This window comes from Monodon monoceros, unplaced genomic scaffold (assembly GCF_005190385.1).
Source record: "Monodon monoceros isolate NGI ecotype Baffin Bay Population unplaced genomic scaffold, NGI_Narwhal_1 Super_Scaffold_18, whole genome shotgun sequence".
Taxonomy (NCBI): domain Eukaryota; kingdom Metazoa; phylum Chordata; class Mammalia; order Artiodactyla; family Monodontidae; genus Monodon; species Monodon monoceros.
In genome coordinates, this window is record NW_021703774.1 from 164,060,057 (window position 1) to 164,079,056 (window position 19,000).

Consider the following 19,000-nt stretch of genomic DNA (forward strand, 5'->3'; position numbering starts at 1 on the left):
CCTGTCCTAGCCTCAGCGTCCTCCTCCCTGGATGGGGGGTGGTGGGGCAACCCCAGGCCCCAGCTCCTGGACTTCCCATCAGGATTCAAAGATGATGTCTCCAAAGGCCTGCCTGACTCCCAGGGCACCTGGGGGTGGGAGCAGCTCTCTTACGGACAGCACTGCCCGAGGCCGTACAGCTCCAACCCGCACCCCCTCCCCTCCCAGGCAGTGGAGACCCCCTGCTCCTGGCCTACAGAGGCAAGACTGACGGTGACATAATGGTGACTGGTGAGGACATGTGTAAGTCAGGGCCAAACTGTGCTCTAGGCTGAGAATCTGCCAGAAATTTGGTGAAGGTGGCATTGGAGGCAGCCAGGAATGGGGCAGCCGGTGGTTCTTGGCTGAGCAGGCGTGCAGGGCCAGATGTGGGATGATGGCCTCTGTGCGGGTTCGGTCACTGCTTAATCCCTGTGCCTGGGGCAGCACCTGCACGAGGTAGGTAACTGATAAGTATTCGTGGAATGAACGACGAGGGTTTGAGGGTGGGAGGGAGAGGCCAGGGAGTCTGGCGGAAGTTCAGTGCGGCCGTGAGCAGGATGTGCTGGGGTCTCGGGGTGGGCCGGCCCGAGCAGCATGGGGAGAGGCGTGGAAGGCAGTGCAGACGCCTCTGCGCCTGCTTCCCTCCATCTGTAGACAACGCCGAGCCTTCCCCTGCCTTCTCACACCTTGCTCTGTGAGCTTGATCGTGTCCCCGTCCCGAGAGGGGACCCCATGAGCCCTGCGGCCCCTCTGGGCTCTGACTGCCATGTCGGGAGGCGATGTGGTGCACTGGTCGTAGCCAAGTGAGGATTCAGCCCAGGCTGTGTTTGCAGTCTCCGCGTGTCTAACCTCAGGGCACCTGACTGATGGGAACTTCAGGCTGGATCTAAGAAGTAGATGCTTTTCAGTCCTGGGCTGTGACTCCCTAACACCCGTGCTCTCACCTTTGTCTTCAATGTTGGCATCACTTTGGACCCAATGAGGGTGACAACATGCCTTTCTTCTGGGGACCTCTCAGGCCAGCTTTTGGTGCCATCCGATACATCACAGGAGGTCTGGGGAGGGGTTGCCCCAGAGACACTTTGCACTGGGGGTTCCTTGAGGACAGACTCACCTCCGTCTCCCTCATGCTGGCATAGGGCCTGGCTCACAGCAGGTGGCTAATAAACGTCTGGTGAGGGAGGAGGTGTCTCTGCGCTGAGGAAGCTTTTAGCCCAATGGCAAATATGTGGACAAGTGGCCCTCAGGGGGTAAGTGCCCTACCAATATTTGTTAGCGAATGAATAAAATGGCATTAATCACCCAACAATAACATTCACAGTAGCTACTATGTCTCAAGCTCCTACTCCAGGCCAGAGGCTAAGCACTTCCCATGTTTTATGCCATTAGATTTCCATACCCACCTGAAGAGGTCAGAACTATTGTCAGCCCCATTCTATGGACATAACAACTGAAATCACACATTTAGGAAGTGGCAGAACCAGGACTAGATCTCAGGCCTGCCAGGCTGAGCATCCACGCTCCTCCCAATACCCACCTCTGTCTCCAGGAAGCTGGGAAAGGCCTGTTCTTGCCAGCTCTGTACTGGGCTCGAGGGGGACAGAGGAGGTGGTGAGGGACAGCGTGGCCCCTGGAGCTTCCAGTCTGGCTGCAGACAAGCACACAAGACACTTAGAAGATGAAACAGTCCGAGTCCAACTCTGACTGCGCGGGGAGGGCAGGCCAGGCCAGCCAGAGCACCCGGGCTCCCAGGAATCCATGATGGTGGGAGGGATGCGCAGAAGTACCAGGGCCTGGCCTGCTGGGCCAGCGTTACTTTCCCCATGTTAGAACCGGGAAAGGTCACTACACTAGTAAGAGTCTTAACACGGCTTTGTCCAGCTCCAAAGCCTTTACTCTTTCCCCTGCCCTATATTGTCTCTTAAATCCAAAGAGGCTTCCTGGAGGTGGTTTCAAGAAAAGGTGAGCCTTTGCAGACAAGAGAGCAAAGGAAATTGGAAAGGCAGGCTGGGGGGCAGGGATGGGGAGATGACAAGGGCAGTGCCTTTCTCAGAGGGCCGTGCCTCTCCTGCCCCACCTCCGGAGGACTCCCGCTGGGTCTGCTTTGGAAACATGTAAGTTATGCTCGGAATGACACTGCCATCAGGACACCTGCCTGATGCCCCGGGGATCCCCACGCCCGTGGCTTCCTTTCTAGCCCAACTCAGCCTCATCTGTTTCTCCTCCAAACACTCCTTCCTGCTCAAATGTCTTTCCATCCAGCATCTGGGGAGACAGCGCATGCGATGTGCTCAGAAGAGCACTGGCCTCGAGTGAGGCAGGCCGTGGTTCCAATTCCCTCTTGGCCACCGACTGGCTGAGGGACCACAGACAAGCCCCCGAGCCTCACTTTTTCCTCCACAGAGCAGAGCTGGAGAGAGCTGGTTGCTCAGGTCGCCATGAGCTCATGGAAAGGCCCTGGCACATCCCAGGCCCTCAGAAAGGGTAGTTATCACTGGATCCCCAGGACAACTCTGAATTCCCGGCCCCAGGTAGGCTTAGCACCTTGGAAAAGATGGCAGTGACGTGGGACCTAGAGGACGCTCAGGATTTAGACCAATGGAGCCAGGGAAGAAGAAAGAGCAGGAAGAAAGGAGTTGGGTGTGGAATGGGGCAAATGGCATTATGGAAAAGGCAGAAGGCTGTAGGGCAGCTGCTAGCACCTTCGAGAGCTCTGCCTTTCCCTCGGCCGGCTCTGCTGTCCCAGGAGGACAAAGTCCTCCCCCTGCAGCTGGAACAGGCAAACCCCCAGACCAGGGAGCAGTTATCGACCAGGTTGCTGGGGAACCCCCCTCTGCCACCCTCACAGCCACACCACAATCCTTTTTCTGTGTCTCAGCGGTCTCTGCCAGGCACCCCACTGGTGAGCAAGGCTCCAGCCGGGCAGAGGGGATGAGCCCTGGAGTCAAGGGATCGGGACCCAGGGCCAGTCATAAAAGGCTGGAGGAAACGCTGCCATCGGCTCTCGGGACACAGTGGCTCAGCCACATTCTTCAGGCCTTCTGGGGCCTCCTGTGCTGAGCACAGGCCCACTGCTCACCATCCCCCAGTGAAGAACCCACAAAAGGAACTGGACATGTCCCACAGCTGGTGGCTTCACACATGGAGGTGGGAAGAGATGGGCTGTATATTCCTGGGGGCTCCAGGCTCTGGGCTCCGGGCAGCAGGATCATGTCAAGGTTGAAACTCTGGAGCTAGGCTGCCTGATTCCGAATTCTGGTTCCACCACTTCCTGGCTGGGTGTCCTTGGACAGGTGCTTCATGGCTCAGTGCCTCAGTTTCCTTATCTGTAAAATGGGGAGTAAAAGTGTCTACTTTGCAGGGGTGTTGTGAAGAGTATATAAATTATGTCAAGTGCTCAGACAGTGCCCAGCACAGAGTGAGCTCTCTCTAAGGTTTAGCTCGTCTTATTATGTTCCTTCCAGAACCTCTTCCTTCAAGCCCAAGTGGAGAGAACTATAGCGCCCTTGCTCCCGAGGCCAGGACAAGGGGGCCTGTAGTCCTGGCAGATGGGTGTTGGTTGGGGATGAGGCAGGGGTCTCCCTGAGCCACCTCACAGAGAGCCCTGCACCCAAGGCTACTAGCACTCAGGGGAGGAGGTGGGCCCAGAGCTTGGGGCAGGCCAGGGGCTGCCTGAGGGCCCAGAGAAGCAGAGGAGAAAGGAACATGCCAGGCCAGGGGCTGGGGCCACCCTGCCAGTCCCATCCACCCTACTGTCTCGTGCTTTCCCTTCCCCCTTGGTCTTTGGGGCAAAGATTTGTGCTGGTTCAGGCCTGGAAATACCAGAAATACCAGAAACTAAAGTCGTCTCTCTTTGGGCGGCCACAGCACAAAACCAACCAACATGATCCTGCTATTAACCTCGATTAACTTGGAGAGGATTCCATCTCAGGCTGTCAAGGCCCCTGTGGCTCCAGCCAAGCCCCCTCATGCAGGCCCAGAGTGTCCAGGCCAGGGCAGAGGGTGGGCCGTAGAAAGTGGGTGGCGGGCAGTATCCCCAGCTCAAGGGCCGAACCGAGAACAGGGCGTCCTGGGCCATGGGGGCCTGAGCTGCCCCCAACCCCAGCGCTCGGCCTCCACTGCCTGTCCACAGACACGGGCACAGAGGAGGTGATTGTTTCTGTCTGACCACGGCGACTGCTCCCCAGGGCAGCCGAGAGCACCGGCCTGGGTGTCACAGAGGTAATTGCCAACCACGAGGCCAAAGCCTCCCCCCTTTGCTCCTGTGGACACAGACACTCCAGCAAGAGACAGAAGGACAGTCACGGGCACACAGAGGCCCTCACAGGGCCCAGAGAGGAGCAGGGCCCGTCTGGTCACACACCCAGCCAGCCCTGTGCACATGCACCACACACACACACGCAACACACACAAAGACACTCCCTCCCACCACCCACACCCCCAGAAAGGGTCTACATAGCAGCTACACCCCCTGAGGCACAGTTCCTAGGAGGATAAAAACACCCATTCAGGCAAGAGACAGGGCAGGCACCAACATAGAACCACCAAGAAGTCATGGGGCGGAAGGGAAAGACAGGCAGCAGAGGCGGACAGACCGGAGTTTGAGTCCTGGTTCTATCACTTGCTGACTGAACGACTGCGACCCACTTCCCCTCCCCAAACCCGCAATGTGCCATCTGTGAACTAAGCACAGATAAAGCTTCCGATGGTAGAGGGCATCCCCTCTTCAGCAGTGATCCTGGTAAGCGGTGGGGCCATTGTCATTACGGTTTACTCTTAGAGGTATAAGGAAGCAAGGTGGTCTCAGAAATCGGCCCAGCCTCAGCAGGAAGGGCTGGGGCAGGTTCCTCGGGCGGGGGACCCCATCAGAGCCTAGAGGGGCCAGCTGGGGAATAGGCACAAAAAGAGCTGGGTTGACAGGCCAGCCTGCTACTTCTGTAGCCTTGGAAAGTTAATTCACCTCTCCCATGCCTGTCTTGTCTCTCATAAAATGACGTTAACATCACTAACCTCCCGGAGAGGTTGTGAGAACAGTAACTGACGGTGCTCAGAGCACTGAAGCTGGACCATCTGGCTGCTCATGCTGTGTGGCCTGGGACAAGTTGGCTAATCCCTCTGAAAGCGGGGATAATAATTATACTCACCTGACGTGTGCGGGGAGGCTAAATGACCAGCACACGTGAAGGCCGCAGGGCAGTGTCCGGCGTGTGTTAAGTATGTTGGCCATTGGTGGGTAAGAATAAGCACCAGCTCGGCGTGACTCCTGCCCCACGGGAGTCAGCCTGCCTTGCTCTCTCCCTGGGCCTCCGTCGTTCAGCAGTCCCATCTACGCCTCTCCTCTAAAAAGGAGGGTGCCGGGAGGAGCACTGGGACCCAGCCCTGCCCTCCCTCTGCCTCCCTCCCACAGGGACTCGGGAGGCGGCCTTCGTGTACGCCATCTCTTCGGCAGGTGTGGCCTTTGCGGTGACACGGGCGTGCAGCAGTGGGGAGCTGGAAAAGTGCGGCTGTGACCGGACGGTACACGGGGTCAGCCCACAGGGTAAGTGCGGGCAGTGGGGAGGGCATGCGTGGCAGGGCAGGGGCCGGGGCCCAGGCCCTCACTCACCCACGGACCCCGCATGCCCACCCCACCCAGGCTTCCAGTGGTCGGGATGCTCGGACAACATCGCCTACGGCGTGGCCTTCTCACAGTCATTTGTGGACGTGCGGGAGAGGAGCAAGGGGGCCTCGTCCAGCCGGGCCCTCATGAACCTCCACAACAACGAGGCCGGCAGGAAGGTAGTGCGTGCGGCCCCAGCACCCTCACGGCCGGCCGGGAAAGGGCGGGCTCGGCAATGTCCCCAGACGCTCTCCCCCGCCCCCACCTGCCCCTCAGAAAACACTTGTTGGGCTCTGGCCGGTACCAGGCACCTCCTATGGGGCGGGGGGCACGGGGAGGGAGCGGACAGGTAAGCAGGTATCACAGGACAGTGTGAGCGGCCCCCAGTGTAGCACACACGTCCCCCAACACGCCCCCACCCACACATATATGTGCACACAGGTGTGTCTCCATCCCTCTTTGTCACGCACACACCCCTAATAAGTAGCAGGGTTAGGATTTCTCTGTCACTGCGAAGACCGTGTGCTTAACTACAATACCACCTGCTATCTCCGTACCTACTCTTCAAGGCTCCTGTGCAGGTTCAATGCAGCCATCTTCTTCCCCAACACGTCACTTTTCCCTGTTTCGTATGACACTGCCCTTTAACGTGTCTCTCCTCCATCAACTCCGAGTGCCCCAAGGGCAAGGACAGTATCTTTGTTCCCAACACAGCTTACCAGGCCACCGTGGCATACAGCAGGAGCTTAATACAGAGGAAGCATGACCGTACATCTTTCTCCAATTCTGCGCCATGACCCCGTCTCTGCCCCCGCTCATCCGCCCCCCAGCAGCCCCTCCCCGGCCTCCCCTGACATCTCCTGATGGCCCCTCTCCCCTCCCCGCCCCCCGCAGGCTATCCTGACTCACATGCGGGTGGAGTGCAAGTGCCACGGGGTGTCGGGCTCCTGCGAGGTAAAGACGTGCTGGCGAGCCGTGCCGCCCTTCCGCCAGGTGGGCCACGCGCTGAAGGAGAAGTTTGACGGCGCCACGGAGGTGGAGCCACGCCGTGTGGGCTCCTCCAGGGCGCTGGTGCCGCGCAATGCGCAGTTCAAGCCGCACACAGACGAGGACCTGGTGTACTTGGAGCCCAGCCCGGACTTCTGCGAACAGGACATGCGCAGCGGCGTGCTGGGCACGAGGGGCCGCACGTGCAACAAGACGTCCAAGGCCATCGACGGCTGCGAGCTGCTGTGCTGCGGCCGCGGCTTCCACACGGCACAGGTAGAGCTGGCCGAGCGCTGCAGCTGCAAATTCCACTGGTGCTGCTTCGTCAAGTGCCGGCAGTGCCAGCGGCTCGTGGAGCTGCACACGTGCCGGTGACCGCCGCCCAGCCCTGTGCCCAGCAACCACCTAGTGGCCCAGGGAAGGCCGATAATTTAAACAGTCCCGCACCACCCACCCCAAAAGATACTGGTTGTATTTTTTGTTTTGGTTTGGTTTTTGGGTCCTCATGTTATTTATTGCCGGAACCAGGCAGGCGACCCCAAGGGCACCAACTGGGGCCTCCCTGAAGCCTGGGCCTTTGTGGCTGCCACTGACCAAAGGGACTTTGCTCATGCCTCTGGCTGCCCACATGTGGCCACTGCTGACCACTCACTTGTTATCTGTACCTGTTTTTCCACTTGCAGACTTAAGGTGGGTAACGAAGTGTTGCAGCCACAGGCCTACTGACCCTGCCATCTAGGGAAAGGGGCAGCCCTATGGCAGGGGGATGGTGCCATCTTGACAGCAGTTGCACCCCACACTTACACACGGACCCCGGGCAGCTTCAGCCTGGTAGCTTTGTCTCTCAAGCCCCGTGGAAAAGGAATGGGCAGACACCAGGTCCAGGGCAGAAGGTTAATTTCAGGCCTCCATGAGCAGCCGGAGGTTCAATCTCTGTGGAACCCTCCAGGCAAGAACAGCAGATGAGGCGAGAGCCAGTGAAGGCTGCAGTGCCCCCACCCCTAGCCCAGCCGCCAGGCCTCCCCTCAGAGAGGGGGACCCTCACTCCCTGGTCCCTCCCAGGCAGGAATACGGCTGCGTCCTGGATCAGAGACCCCAGCTGGGCCTTCACAGTGACGCCGTGAGCGTCGCTCCACGGTGCTGCTCCTCTATGAAACTAAGAATGGAAACGCCACACGCACACAGGAGAGGGCCACGTGAAGAAGCCATCTCCCAACTTTTATTTCACTCCCTTAACCGAATCTATTGAGCAAATACTGTTCTAGGCCCTGTACTGGGCCATCTCACTGGATGACCACAGCAATCCTGGGAGGCCAACAAGACAGGGAAGCATGCCTGTGCCCATTTTACAGGAGAAAGGGCAAGGCTCAGCTGGGTCCCAGAGCCAGTAGAGGCAGAGGCAGAGCCAGAAGAGCCCCCCAGCCAAGGCTCCTCCTGGACTCCTGTACCCAGAGGCCCAGAAACTGTAGGTCCCCCTGGGTCTGAGCCTCAGGGAAGGGGCTCTGGCTGGAGGAAAAGGGGCTGGGAAGCAGCAGGAGCCACAGACCACAGGCTGAGCCGGAGCCCACTTGGTTCCCAAGGGAGGGCAGAGCAGGCTCTTGAGGGAAGAGGTGGACAGTGGGAAGGCTGACGAAGTGAGGTCTCAGCAGCGGAGGGTACCGAGGGTACTGAAGCATAGCCCCCAGAGCTAGCACCAGCAGCCCGGGCCTGGCCCTGTGCACCAGCCAAGCCATCAGGAGCCCAGCCCAAACTTCTGTGCGCAGGACCTGCACACAGCAAGCCCTGGCCTGACCCAACTGCTTCTCAGGTGGGCTCCCAACCACCAGAGGACCTCACTCTCAGCCCTCTCTGCAGGCTGCACCCACCCTGGGGCTTTCAGCTCCTGGTCTGAGGTCTTAAGCTCCAGGCTCCAGGTTCTCAGACTCCAAGTTCTTGGCTCCAGGGTTCAGCGTCTGAATTCAAGGTCCCAGATCCAGAATACGGGCTCCAGCCTGTAGACGCTCTCCCCCAGGCCTTGCGGTTTGTGCCTCCTGGTGTTGGCTCCCTCACGAAGACAGGGTCAACACCCTCGGCCCCCAGCCAAGCTCTCTGCTCATGTCCATCCAAGAAGAAGGCCAAAACCAAGTGAGAGGCTGGACCCACATTCAAATGTGGGGATAATCTTGGGGCAGGCAGGCTCTGATGTGGATGAAAGCTGAGCCGACTGTGTCCCCACAGCTGCCCAGCTGGGCTCACTGCTCCTCTGGCGGGCTCTGTTCAGCTGTCTGCTCAGAGCCAGGCAAAATACTATCCCTCACTGGCAGAGGCCCGACCCACACAAAGGAAGCAGTGGAGACCCCTCCCCCACCCCTAAGTCCTGTCCCCAGAGCCAGGGCACTAGTAGATTCAGGCTGGATGCTGGTATGATGGGCACTGCCCCAGGAAGAAGAGAACGGATCTGCGCTTATTCATAGGCCTCACCTTTCCACCTACCAGGGGGCTCCTCAAAGCTGATCCTCCCGGCGTTCTGAAGGGTGTAGCCTCAGTGAAGCAGACTAGATTCTAGGAACCTCTGCCCAGCCCTACCACCACTGCCACCAGCACCCCAAAGGCCAAAGGGATCCACAGCTGCAGGAAAACGGAGCTTCCTTGGACACACCCAGCTCTAAACTGTCCAGCAGAACAGTTTAAAGAGGAACCAGCACAGGACTGACATAGCCACGCATCCTGGAAGCTGGCCAGAGGGTTCAAGCCCTGCCCGAAACCCTCTCCACTGGTCTTACCGCAAGGCAAAGGTGCCCTCGGAGGCCTAGGGCTGGACAAGCCCCAGCTCTGGATGCTGCTACCCCCTCTGCTGCCCCCACCTCGTCCCGATTTTTATACTAGGCTCCTTGCCTTTGTGACATCCCCATGAAATAGTCTGGTGCACGATAAAATGATTATTTCTTTATCTTGCAATTGTGGCAGTGACTTTTTTGTAGAAGAGGGAGAAGAGCAACTTGGGGAAGGACATGGGAAAAGCAGATAAACATTATCAAATTCTAGAAATGGGGACACCCTTTGACCCCTCTCCTTCTGAATATCTAGTTTGAATTCACCTTTAACACCCAGGGGCTGTATCCGCATTTCACTGAGCCATGCATGATCAGCTGTTCAAACCTTGGCCTAATCCAAGGTCTCAGAACGCTTCTTGGGCATTGATTTGGAAAGGAGGGACAGATACGATGACAGAGGAGGGTGTGGTAAAGTGGATGTCGATTGAGGAAGTGGGGGACAAATAGAAAAAGAGTTTAGTTCCTGCCCAAGGACACAAGGATTCAAGGCCTGTGACTAAAAGTAAACTCCAAGATTGGAGCCCAGTCAGAATGAGGAGTTTGGATGGAAAACTCCATATAACTCAAGTCACAGCTCCTGGGGAGACCCAAAGTGGCTTCTCAGGAACCTCAGCCTAGTGGAATGAAGTCCTCAGCCTTACCAAGGGGGCCATGGTCCCACACCTACACTCCACCCCTACTGCAGTAAACCCACACCAGCCTGGGAACAGTTAGGCTACTATGTGCTTGGCTTTCCAAAAATTTAATGGGGTATAAAAGGGCCAAAGCAAAGTGCTTTCAGGATAGCAGTGGTACACACAAATTTGTGAAGCATTGGGGAGGGGATGGGGTCTAGAGTATGGGAGGATAGAAAAGGACACATCCGCAAATCAGGGTCAAACGCAGAGAGAAAGAGACTGGTGATATAGAGGGTCCAAGATGGTAGAGCAAAGAGGTGGGGATGTCCGTGCCCAATCACCTTCCAGAACTGGGAAAAGGACCTAGGCTTTGCAATCAAACCGACCTGGGTTGGAATCCCAGCACTGCCACTTCTTCACTATATGGAACCTTGAACAACTCTTGTCCCTCTCTGGAACTCCTTTTCTTCATTTGTAATATGGGGCTGCTCCCCCTGCCCCAACTCCATTCATAATTTGGGGTTAAATAATAATAGAATCTATTTCTTGGGGATGTTAAATAAAACGTGTGAAGCTCAACAAATGGCAGCTATTACTATAAATATTATTATTCCCTTTTCAGGAATGCAGTGGGCAGTTAAGGGAGCTCTAAGATTGAGGGGATCCGAGGGAGGATGAGACGAGGAGGAAAGCAGACAGTGTGGGATAGGTTAGGGGCTGAAGGCAGGTGTGCCCCAAGACTGTGGTCCTACTTTGGCCCCATCCCAGAGATCAGAAGCAGGCGGATATCTCAGGGCAGAGATCTCCAGGCAGGAAACCGAGAATCCAAGGGATCGGGGTACCCAGGGAGCAAAGCAATGGCAAAGCTGCCCCTAGGCACCAACAGGAGAGGCTGAATCCAGGCTCCAATGTGGGTGAGAGGCAGGACTAGGACAGGGAGTAGGGGTGAAGGAGGCCATAGTCAGAAGTAGAGGTGGGTGTGTCGGAGCTGTGGGAAGCTTATGCAGTGGGGCCCAGGGGCCCCACCTGTGAGGGTGGAAGGTTTCCAGGGCTCCCAGGCCAGGTCTGCTCGCAGAGAGGCTGTGTCCAGATCCATCCTTGACAATGCCCTCAGACTCAGGCCTGAAGGTTTCTGAGAAGGTTGTGAAACCGTGTGATAATAAAGTGGACCTCCTTCTCAGCTCCTTTGTGATAGCCAGTACTCCAAGGAAGTCTTGGGGAGACCAGAGGCAGGGTTTAAAGTGGATCTTGGGCCAAGAAAGGGCCAGAGAACACAGGAAAGTGAAGGGTAGAAGGAAGTATAGGGAGGGTTCTGGGCAACTGACAGGGGCTAAGAAAGGCTGAGTGAGGAAAAGGCAGCGGGTAGGAGGGCAGACACAGAAACAGAAAGATACCAGAAGAAAGAGAGGAAGGTGCTGAGGGACCAGAAGGCATCTGGGCAGAGGAGCCCAGCAGCTTCCTAGCAAGAGGAGAAAACGCTGAGCTTCAGGAGAAGGCATCTGACTCGAGAAGGTCTAAGGGATGGGGGGAGGGGGAGGGGGCGGAGTGTGGCCTGGCCTGGCCTGGCCTGGCCCAGGCGATGACTTCATAGGCATCTCCCCCCATTCCTTCCTGAGCCGCCAACCCTGCTGACCCCCTGCCCGCATCTCAAGGGTCTAGGCCAAGCAGGCGCTGACAGGGGAGAGAAGGGGCCCTTCTGGGCCAGGTCCCCAAGCCTGGCATAGTGCCTGCTGGGGAGGAGGGGCCTAGAGGCCCAGCCCTTGTCAGCATCCCGGCCGGCACTTTGGAGGCAATTAGCAGCCCAGCTGAGCTAATCCCCCGCCTGGCGAGGCCAACACAAACAGGCCCAGGCCGGGTACACACTCGCCTCCCTGTTTGCTGAGGGGCCCGGTGGTCTGCCAAGAACAACACCAATAACCTGGGGCCTTCTCGAGGTTAAGAGGAGGACCGGGGCTCGCTGAAGAGCTGACAGTGCCTGACAGAGCATACTCTGGCCAGGTGCCCTGGCTGCCCCAGAAAGGCAGCCACTGTTCCCAAGCCTTTGGCCAGCCAGGAAGAGGAAGCTGGACACAAGGAGCCATATACTCTGATTCAGTGCCCACCCCCCACCCCCAGCCCTGCCACCTGTGAGCGAGAAGGGCCAGCCCGGGCTTGTGCTGCCTCAGCCAGCCCCACAACTGAGGCCGGCAGGGGCCGGGCCCTCTAGGCAGGACTCGAGGATTACACGCTCCACGCTGGACACGGGAACCCAGAGGCAATTCAGACCTGGACCCTGCCCTCAGGGGCTCACAGTCTACCGAGAGAACAGACTGCGTAGGACCCTGCAGCAGGGCCAGTCTCTAGCCACACTGGCCACTTCCCCAGCTTGGAAACGCCATGGCAGAACTCCCACAACTGACAAGGCAAAGGCGGACCCAGAAGAAACAAACTGAGGCCCAGAAATTGATAAATGGGGAGACAGGAGGGATCCAGAACCAACTTTGGCACAGACTGGTCCCGGTTCAAGCCAGCAACCACTGGGCGAGCCCAGAGACAAGGCCCTGCTCTGCATCCCCGCTTCTCGATTCCAGCCCAATTTCACCTTCATCAGCCCGTGGCCTGTGAGCATCTCTGTTCTGAGCCAAACCCTCTATCCTCAGTTTGGTTCCTCACCCCCACAGGTATGCATGGACTTCGCAGCAACATCAGGAGCCACAGCCCCTTTGAAGGGTCTACTGGGGAAAGCGACATGGCCTCCTGCCTGGCCAGGCCCCTTGCGACACTGCTGATCATCAATAGTCAACACCATCACCGTTTACTGAGCATCTACTGGCTGTGGGGTCAGACCCACACCAACACTGCCTGCCAGCACTATCCCATGTCATGGTCACAAGCGAATAATGGAACAGAAACACTTCCTGTCGGATAAATCAGCTGGGAGGCAGCTGCACGATTTACCCCCATGTTACAAATAAGGACACTGAGGCCCACAGAAGGGAAGACTTGCCTACAGCCAGAGCCCAGACCTCCAGGCTCCTGATCAGGATGTAGTGTGTCACCAGGCTCCACCCACAAGCCTCTTCATTTTTCTTCACCCCACCCTGGCCTAGACCCTTCCGGGTCAAAAAGCCTCAAGAGTCTTGAGCCTACCCCTCCCCACAAAAATAGCATTATCTGTCTCTGGCTGGGCTATGCTCAACTCTGTCACTCTGCTGGGAACCTACACATGGCTATGTAGACAGCTTTCTCTAGGGCAGAGGGTGAGGAAGGCTGGAGTCACTCTGCTAAGGTGGACAAAGCCACATCTGGAAACAGCAGCCCTGCCTCCTACCCCCTGCCCTGGCTGGTGTGGCAGAAGACTAGGTCCGGTTCCAAGCCTGCCAGACAGGCTGTCAGGATCCTGCCCACCACAGGAAGGGGCTGACAATCCATGATGTGAACTCCCTTTGGGCTGCTCCCATACCTGGCTCTAGAGCATCTAGCCTTGGACCAAGGTATAGATGAATAGATGAGTCCTTTTTCCCTTTCAGTTCAGCCAAAAGGGGAGGTATTTTTCAAAAAGATCTTTTACTAGGAAATTGAAGGAAAACAAGTAGATTATAAGTACACAGAAACAAGCAGATTCCTAAGCAGGACTTTAACCAGCACCTAACCAGAGCCCTGTGGACGCCACTTCTCCCTTCTCTCCTCATGAAGCCTCCTTCTAGACACCGGGACATGGGGTCGGGGTGGGGTGTCATTCTAGCTCCACTGCTGGCAGCCTGTGGAATCTGAAGCAAGTTAGTAAACTCTAAATCTCATCGGTAAAAGAGAGATGAAGATAACGACAGAGCCAGGACTGAGCTCGCGTCTGACTCCAAAGCTTCTATTCTGTACAGCCTCCCCACCCTGCCCCCACCACTATGGCTTTCAGAGGGCCACACAAAACACTGAATGGGGAAGTGCCTTGTGGACTGGGAAGGGCTGTAAAGGACATTGACGGTTGTCATAAGCCAGCACCCTGGCTCTTTAAGAATGAGGGAAAGCGTTCTATGGGGGTGTGGGGATGGCATCGTAGGTTCCCGTCCCATGAGGTTTAGATGACACGAGAATTTGCGGGGTCTCTCTCCTCCTGGGAGTCTTCCCACCCCTCCTCCTCCCTCCTTTCAGCACCTCCGGCAGCCTGCGCCTCCTGCTCACCCCCTTCTTGGACCTGCGGCTGGAGCCACCTGGGAAACTTCAGAAATAGCTGACGGTTATCACAGCCAGGACAGGGCGAGCTGCTGCCCCTCTGATTCATCACAGAGCTGGAGTGGATCCAGAGAAGTGACCAAGAGGATGCAGGGCTGCTGCTATGAATTCAGACTGCTTCAGTCCACAAAGAGAGAGGCAGAGGGCTCATTCAAATCATAAGTGGATAAGGAAAGGGGACTCTGGAATCATTCTTCAAAAGAACAGGCACGCGGGGTGCCGAAGAAGCCTGAGCTGCAGTTGCACAGATCCGGGACTGAACCTCTTCTAGGCCTCTCGCTAGCAGGGTGACCTCGGATACGTTAACCCCTGTGAGTCTCAGCTTCCCCATCTATGCCATCTCAGAGGCTACTGTGGGAACTGGACCATAATGTAGGTGGCTGTCCAGTAAAAAGTTCTCTGTCCCAGTCCCTTCACTTTGACCTGGGACACGTGTTCCCCCCTTCTCCCTTCCCACCTAGCCAGGTACCAAAGCCACCAGCCACACATACCCCAGCCCTCTCCTCTCAGCACCAGGGGAAGCTCAACGTGTCATATGATTCCTAGGCCCCGTGCTGCTCGGGTTCCCGTCTGCAAGCCCCGCAGGCTTCAGTTAGATAGGAGGCCCCCAGCTCGGTGAGGAGAAAGGCAGGTTATTCCCCTCCAACTTGCCCTCAAGGGTAAGAGCTCCGTCCAGTTCACCCAGCAGAGGCTTCAGCTCATTAGCAAGGAAGGGGTTCTCAACCTTTAACCTATGCCCCCCTGCCTTTGAGCAACAAAACCCTTGCTTTGTTAGTTCTATGTGACATTTCAAAATAAATCTTGTGACTAAAACAAGCACTTCAAATCACATACACAATTTGTCCCCTGGCTATTCTGTTGATAATACTTCCCCTCAAGGGAAGTGTAGTGGTCAAAAGCTCTGGAGTCAAATAATCCCAGCTCTACCATGTCCTAGCTGTGTACCTTGGGTAAGTCATTTAACCTGTTTCCTCAGTTACAAATTGAGCTACCGTGAAGATAAAGCACATAAAGCACTTAGCACGTTGCCAGTGCACAGCTGGTGCTCAGCCATTAGCCATCACTACTGCTGTTAACAGCAGAGGAGGCTCCCGTTGCTGAGCCAGATGCGTCAGGGTGCGCTCCCCAGACTTCAGCTGGCAGAAGATACACTGCACAGAAAAATGGGTGGGTGCCCCTTTTACAGACCCGTGCTCCCCTGAAGCACCTGTCACACTGTGGCACACACACTGTTGCTTCTAATGTTCACATCCCCCTCCTCAGACTGTGAGCTCCTTCAGGGTGGGATCTGCATCTTCTCTTTTACATGGCAGGGGGCAGGGGAGTGTCAGGAAGCATTGAATGAATATCAAATGACCCGAGGCATGCACTCTAGGAAAAAGTGCAATGCAGCCACCTGCCAAGCACTAGATGGCACAAGGTGAGCTATTGGACTGATAAAGGGCAGCAGAGGAGTGGGCTCGAATCCTTGAAAGCTCTAAAACACTACAGCTCTATGGCTGCTACTCTAGATTCCTTCTCTAGAACAACGGAGTCAGGAGAGTAAACTATCTCCATCCACTACTACCCCTGGATTACAGGACCCCACCGCCCTTTCAAGGCCCCGGAGAAAAGCCCGGCCTGAGCCCACAAGCCCTGGTCCCTGCGCAAGGCCCCCCGGAGAGCCAGCTCACATGGCTTTGTTATAAATGATGCCCTGACAGCCATCCGACCCACTGTCTCCTGGTCTCCCCATCTCCAAGTTCCTGAAGCCTCAGCCAAAGACAACAGTGAGGACTCTTTTCTTCAGGGCCCAGAGTGGAAGGCTCCCCAGCACCTGGGAGCAGCTGGAAGTTGGAACTCAAGGACTCATCGCTGCTGGTCTCCCCATCTCGAGCCAAACACATCTGTAAACAAGCCTTCTCAGTGGCTCCCTGCAGCTGCTCCCCAGGAGTCAAAAGGGAGAGAAGCAGGCTAGAATCAGGGCAGCCCAAGGCTTACAAGTGAGAACTGAACCAGGCGGGGCCTGGTCTGAAAGAAGGCCCCTTGGTATGGCCAGGCCTGCACTGGTGGCCTTGTGCCCAGATCCTTGGATGGGTTCACCACTGCCTAGGACTGCTGCCCTGTGCCAGGCTGCTGGGACCCCAAGAGGCATAGGGTCTGTGTCACACTGCTGTAGGTCCCACTGTTTTACAAGCTGGCAGAGAGAAAGAACTTGCTGGGGCGGAGATGCCTGGATGCTGGGCTGTTGTGCGTGATCCTGTTTGCTATAAAACAGCCAGACATTCCTAGGACCTGGAATCGCGCCGAGGCCACGGAGCTAGCCTTCCCGACCATATATCTCCAGGCGGGGGACAGGCCTGAGACATCTGAGATAATAAAGACATGATTGTCTCAGCCCTGGGGTTTGTCTCCCCTTTGTCCCAGGGCCCAGCAGCCAGCAAGAAGTTTAAAGACATCCACCCCCTTCTCCTGGGAAAGTACAAATGCATCAGATTCTATAGCCCCTGGGGTGAGCTTCCCAAAAACCAGGCCTGGGATTCCTGCTCTCAGCTCACCAGAGCAGAAGACAATTCAGGGTCCATCCCGTGGCAGCACACAACTAAGTGGAACGTAGAGCACTCATTTGGGGAATAGGCCATTCTCTGTGCATACATCTCAATCTTCACCAGCCCTACAATAGAGGAACTCTTCAATTTTAGGGATGAAGAAACTGAAGCTGAGAGGGGTTAATGCACTTGTCCAAAGTCACAGGTATTCAAAAGCAGATGGTTTCAAACCTAGATCTGTTTTACTCCAAAGCCTGCAACCTCCGTGTTAACTCTAAAACTCCTCCACAACCCCAGACTTCTTTTTAATGCTCCTTCTTCCCTAATGTCCAACTGCTCAATTCCAAAGCAAGAAGGTTTACCCTTTAACATCTGAAGGGAAAAATTCATGAAGGAAGCAAAACCCAGACTCCGAATCTAGAAGCCAAAACAGCAGTTGCCAGCATGGTTTCCCCGAGTCATTTCTACCTCAATCTGACCAAGTGACAACCACCTCCTATCCCAAGGGAGGGTGGCTTCACAAGGGAAAATAGACGTGAGAGGTGCCGAGGATGAGCCCCAGCCGTTTTGTGAATCAGTGGAATGCCAGTCCTAGCTTTCCTAACCACAGGACCCACTGAGTGGAAAGGGGGCATCATCCACACGGAACGGTGGGCTCACGGAGAGGGAGCACTGGACGCAGAACCAAAAGACTCTGATTCAATCTGTGAATCTTACAGACGCTCAACTCTAAGCCAGTTTTCCCATTTGTAAAATAAACACCTGTTCTACTTGCCTCACAGGCTTTTCTGAAGATGAACACAAAAGCATTTTATCAACAGCTTTACAAATAGATGGTATTATGACCCATGCGTGCTTTCTTCCCCTGTTGGTTTCTTTTGCATTCCTGGCTCCCCACTCTTCTTGCTGCCTTTCTTCCGATCAAACATCTGAACTGACTATGTGCTTAACACCATGCTGGATCCAAGGGTACGAGGAGAGGCTCACACACAGGGTAAGAGAAGATGACAGAGACATAAGACCAGACAGTGTGAGGCCACAGCCAACTGGCTCCCAACAAACTGAAGAGCCAGGCCCGCTGAGGAATGGCCAGGGTCTTGTTAAGCCTCAGGCCTGCCCAAGGTCCTCTCAGCCTGGCTGTGGGGCCCTAGGACTAAAAGTTTAGCTTTCCCCTAATTCAGACATTCATCTGCCCATAGGCAAGGATACAGACATGATCTTTCAAGGATACTTCCAGCCCCAGGGTCCCACCAATCTGCCACTAAGTCCTTGATTTTTCCATCCTCTATTCGTGGGCCTTACCAAATTAAAGAGCCTCAACTCTATTAGATATAAACTTCCCTCCTTGGGAGCAAAAGGGCACTAGGCAAAACCAAGCAGTAGGAAATCTTTCAGAATGCCCCCAGGGAAAAGCTGAAAATCCCCCTTACCCACCTATTTTGGCCATCTAGGCTCAGAACTCTTAAGACGACATGGAGGTCATCTCATCTGATGGTCCCAGTGTACACCCTTCAGGAGTTCTCTGCTTACACACATTCCAACCAAGCCCAACAGCCCTGAAATAAACCAATTCCCTCCAACTCCCATGCCACACACAGATGTTTCACTCTCCTCTGGCAGCCCAAATTCGATGCTGCTGCTTGTAGGGACAGAACATATCTGTCTATACAGAACATGTCTGTCTACACATGTCTGCAAGGTCCCCAAAGACAGCCTGCACAAAGGCTTGGTTCATGATCCAATTTAAAGAAAAAAACTTAGGGAGAATGAAGACTGATGCTTGGCTGAAGGTTAACTGAAGGATATTCAGTTATTTGAGAAATGAGAAGCAAGATCATTGGCTCTGGAGGGTAGTAATGGGTCTCAGAATTGAAGTACAGGCTGCAGGTATGGATGACAAGACACTGTGGGCAGTGGGCTCTTTTCCCAGCAGTTTGAGAATTTGTACTCTCTTCCCAGGGGCAATGAGAAAGGCAGAAACTCAAGAAACCTTGCTAAGTCTCAGGTGCACAACCAGCCAGACTCTTCTTGCTGTTTCTCTGCCATCTAGTGGCTCCTCTGGAGCACTACAGGTCCACCTTGTGGCCATTTTCCTCAGCCCCTCCAATATCTTCCTAAATAATGGTACCACTTAGACAGCCAGGCATTATGCTGATGCTGTATCTACATCACTCCTGGTCTTCATAACACTGCAAGGTGGGTATTGATTCCACTTTTCAAACAGGA

The 19,000-nt window shown here is 55.6% G+C and overlaps 1 protein-coding gene across 6 annotated transcripts in view; it reads left to right on the plus strand.

Annotated features, from left to right (window-relative positions):
- The window catches only part of WNT4 (Wnt family member 4), a 30,728-nt gene extending 18,738 nt beyond the window's left edge, over nt 1-11,990 (plus strand). For 2 of the 6 annotated variants that reach the window (XM_029230554.1, XM_029230553.1), the window contains exons 3-5: nt 5,429-5,560; nt 5,657-5,799; nt 6,614-11,990. In XM_029230554.1, coding sequence (XP_029086387.1) covers nt 5,429-5,560; nt 5,657-5,799; nt 6,614-6,982 — 644 coding nt within the window. In that variant the 3' untranslated portion in view covers nt 6,983-11,990. Of the gene's footprint in view, nt 1-5,428; nt 5,561-5,656; nt 5,800-6,514 lie in introns of all 6 variants that reach the window. The other 4 variants (XM_029230548.1, XM_029230549.1, XM_029230550.1 and 1 more) reach the window with 3 other exon arrangements.
- Nucleotides 11,991-19,000: the final 7,010 nt, after the last annotated feature.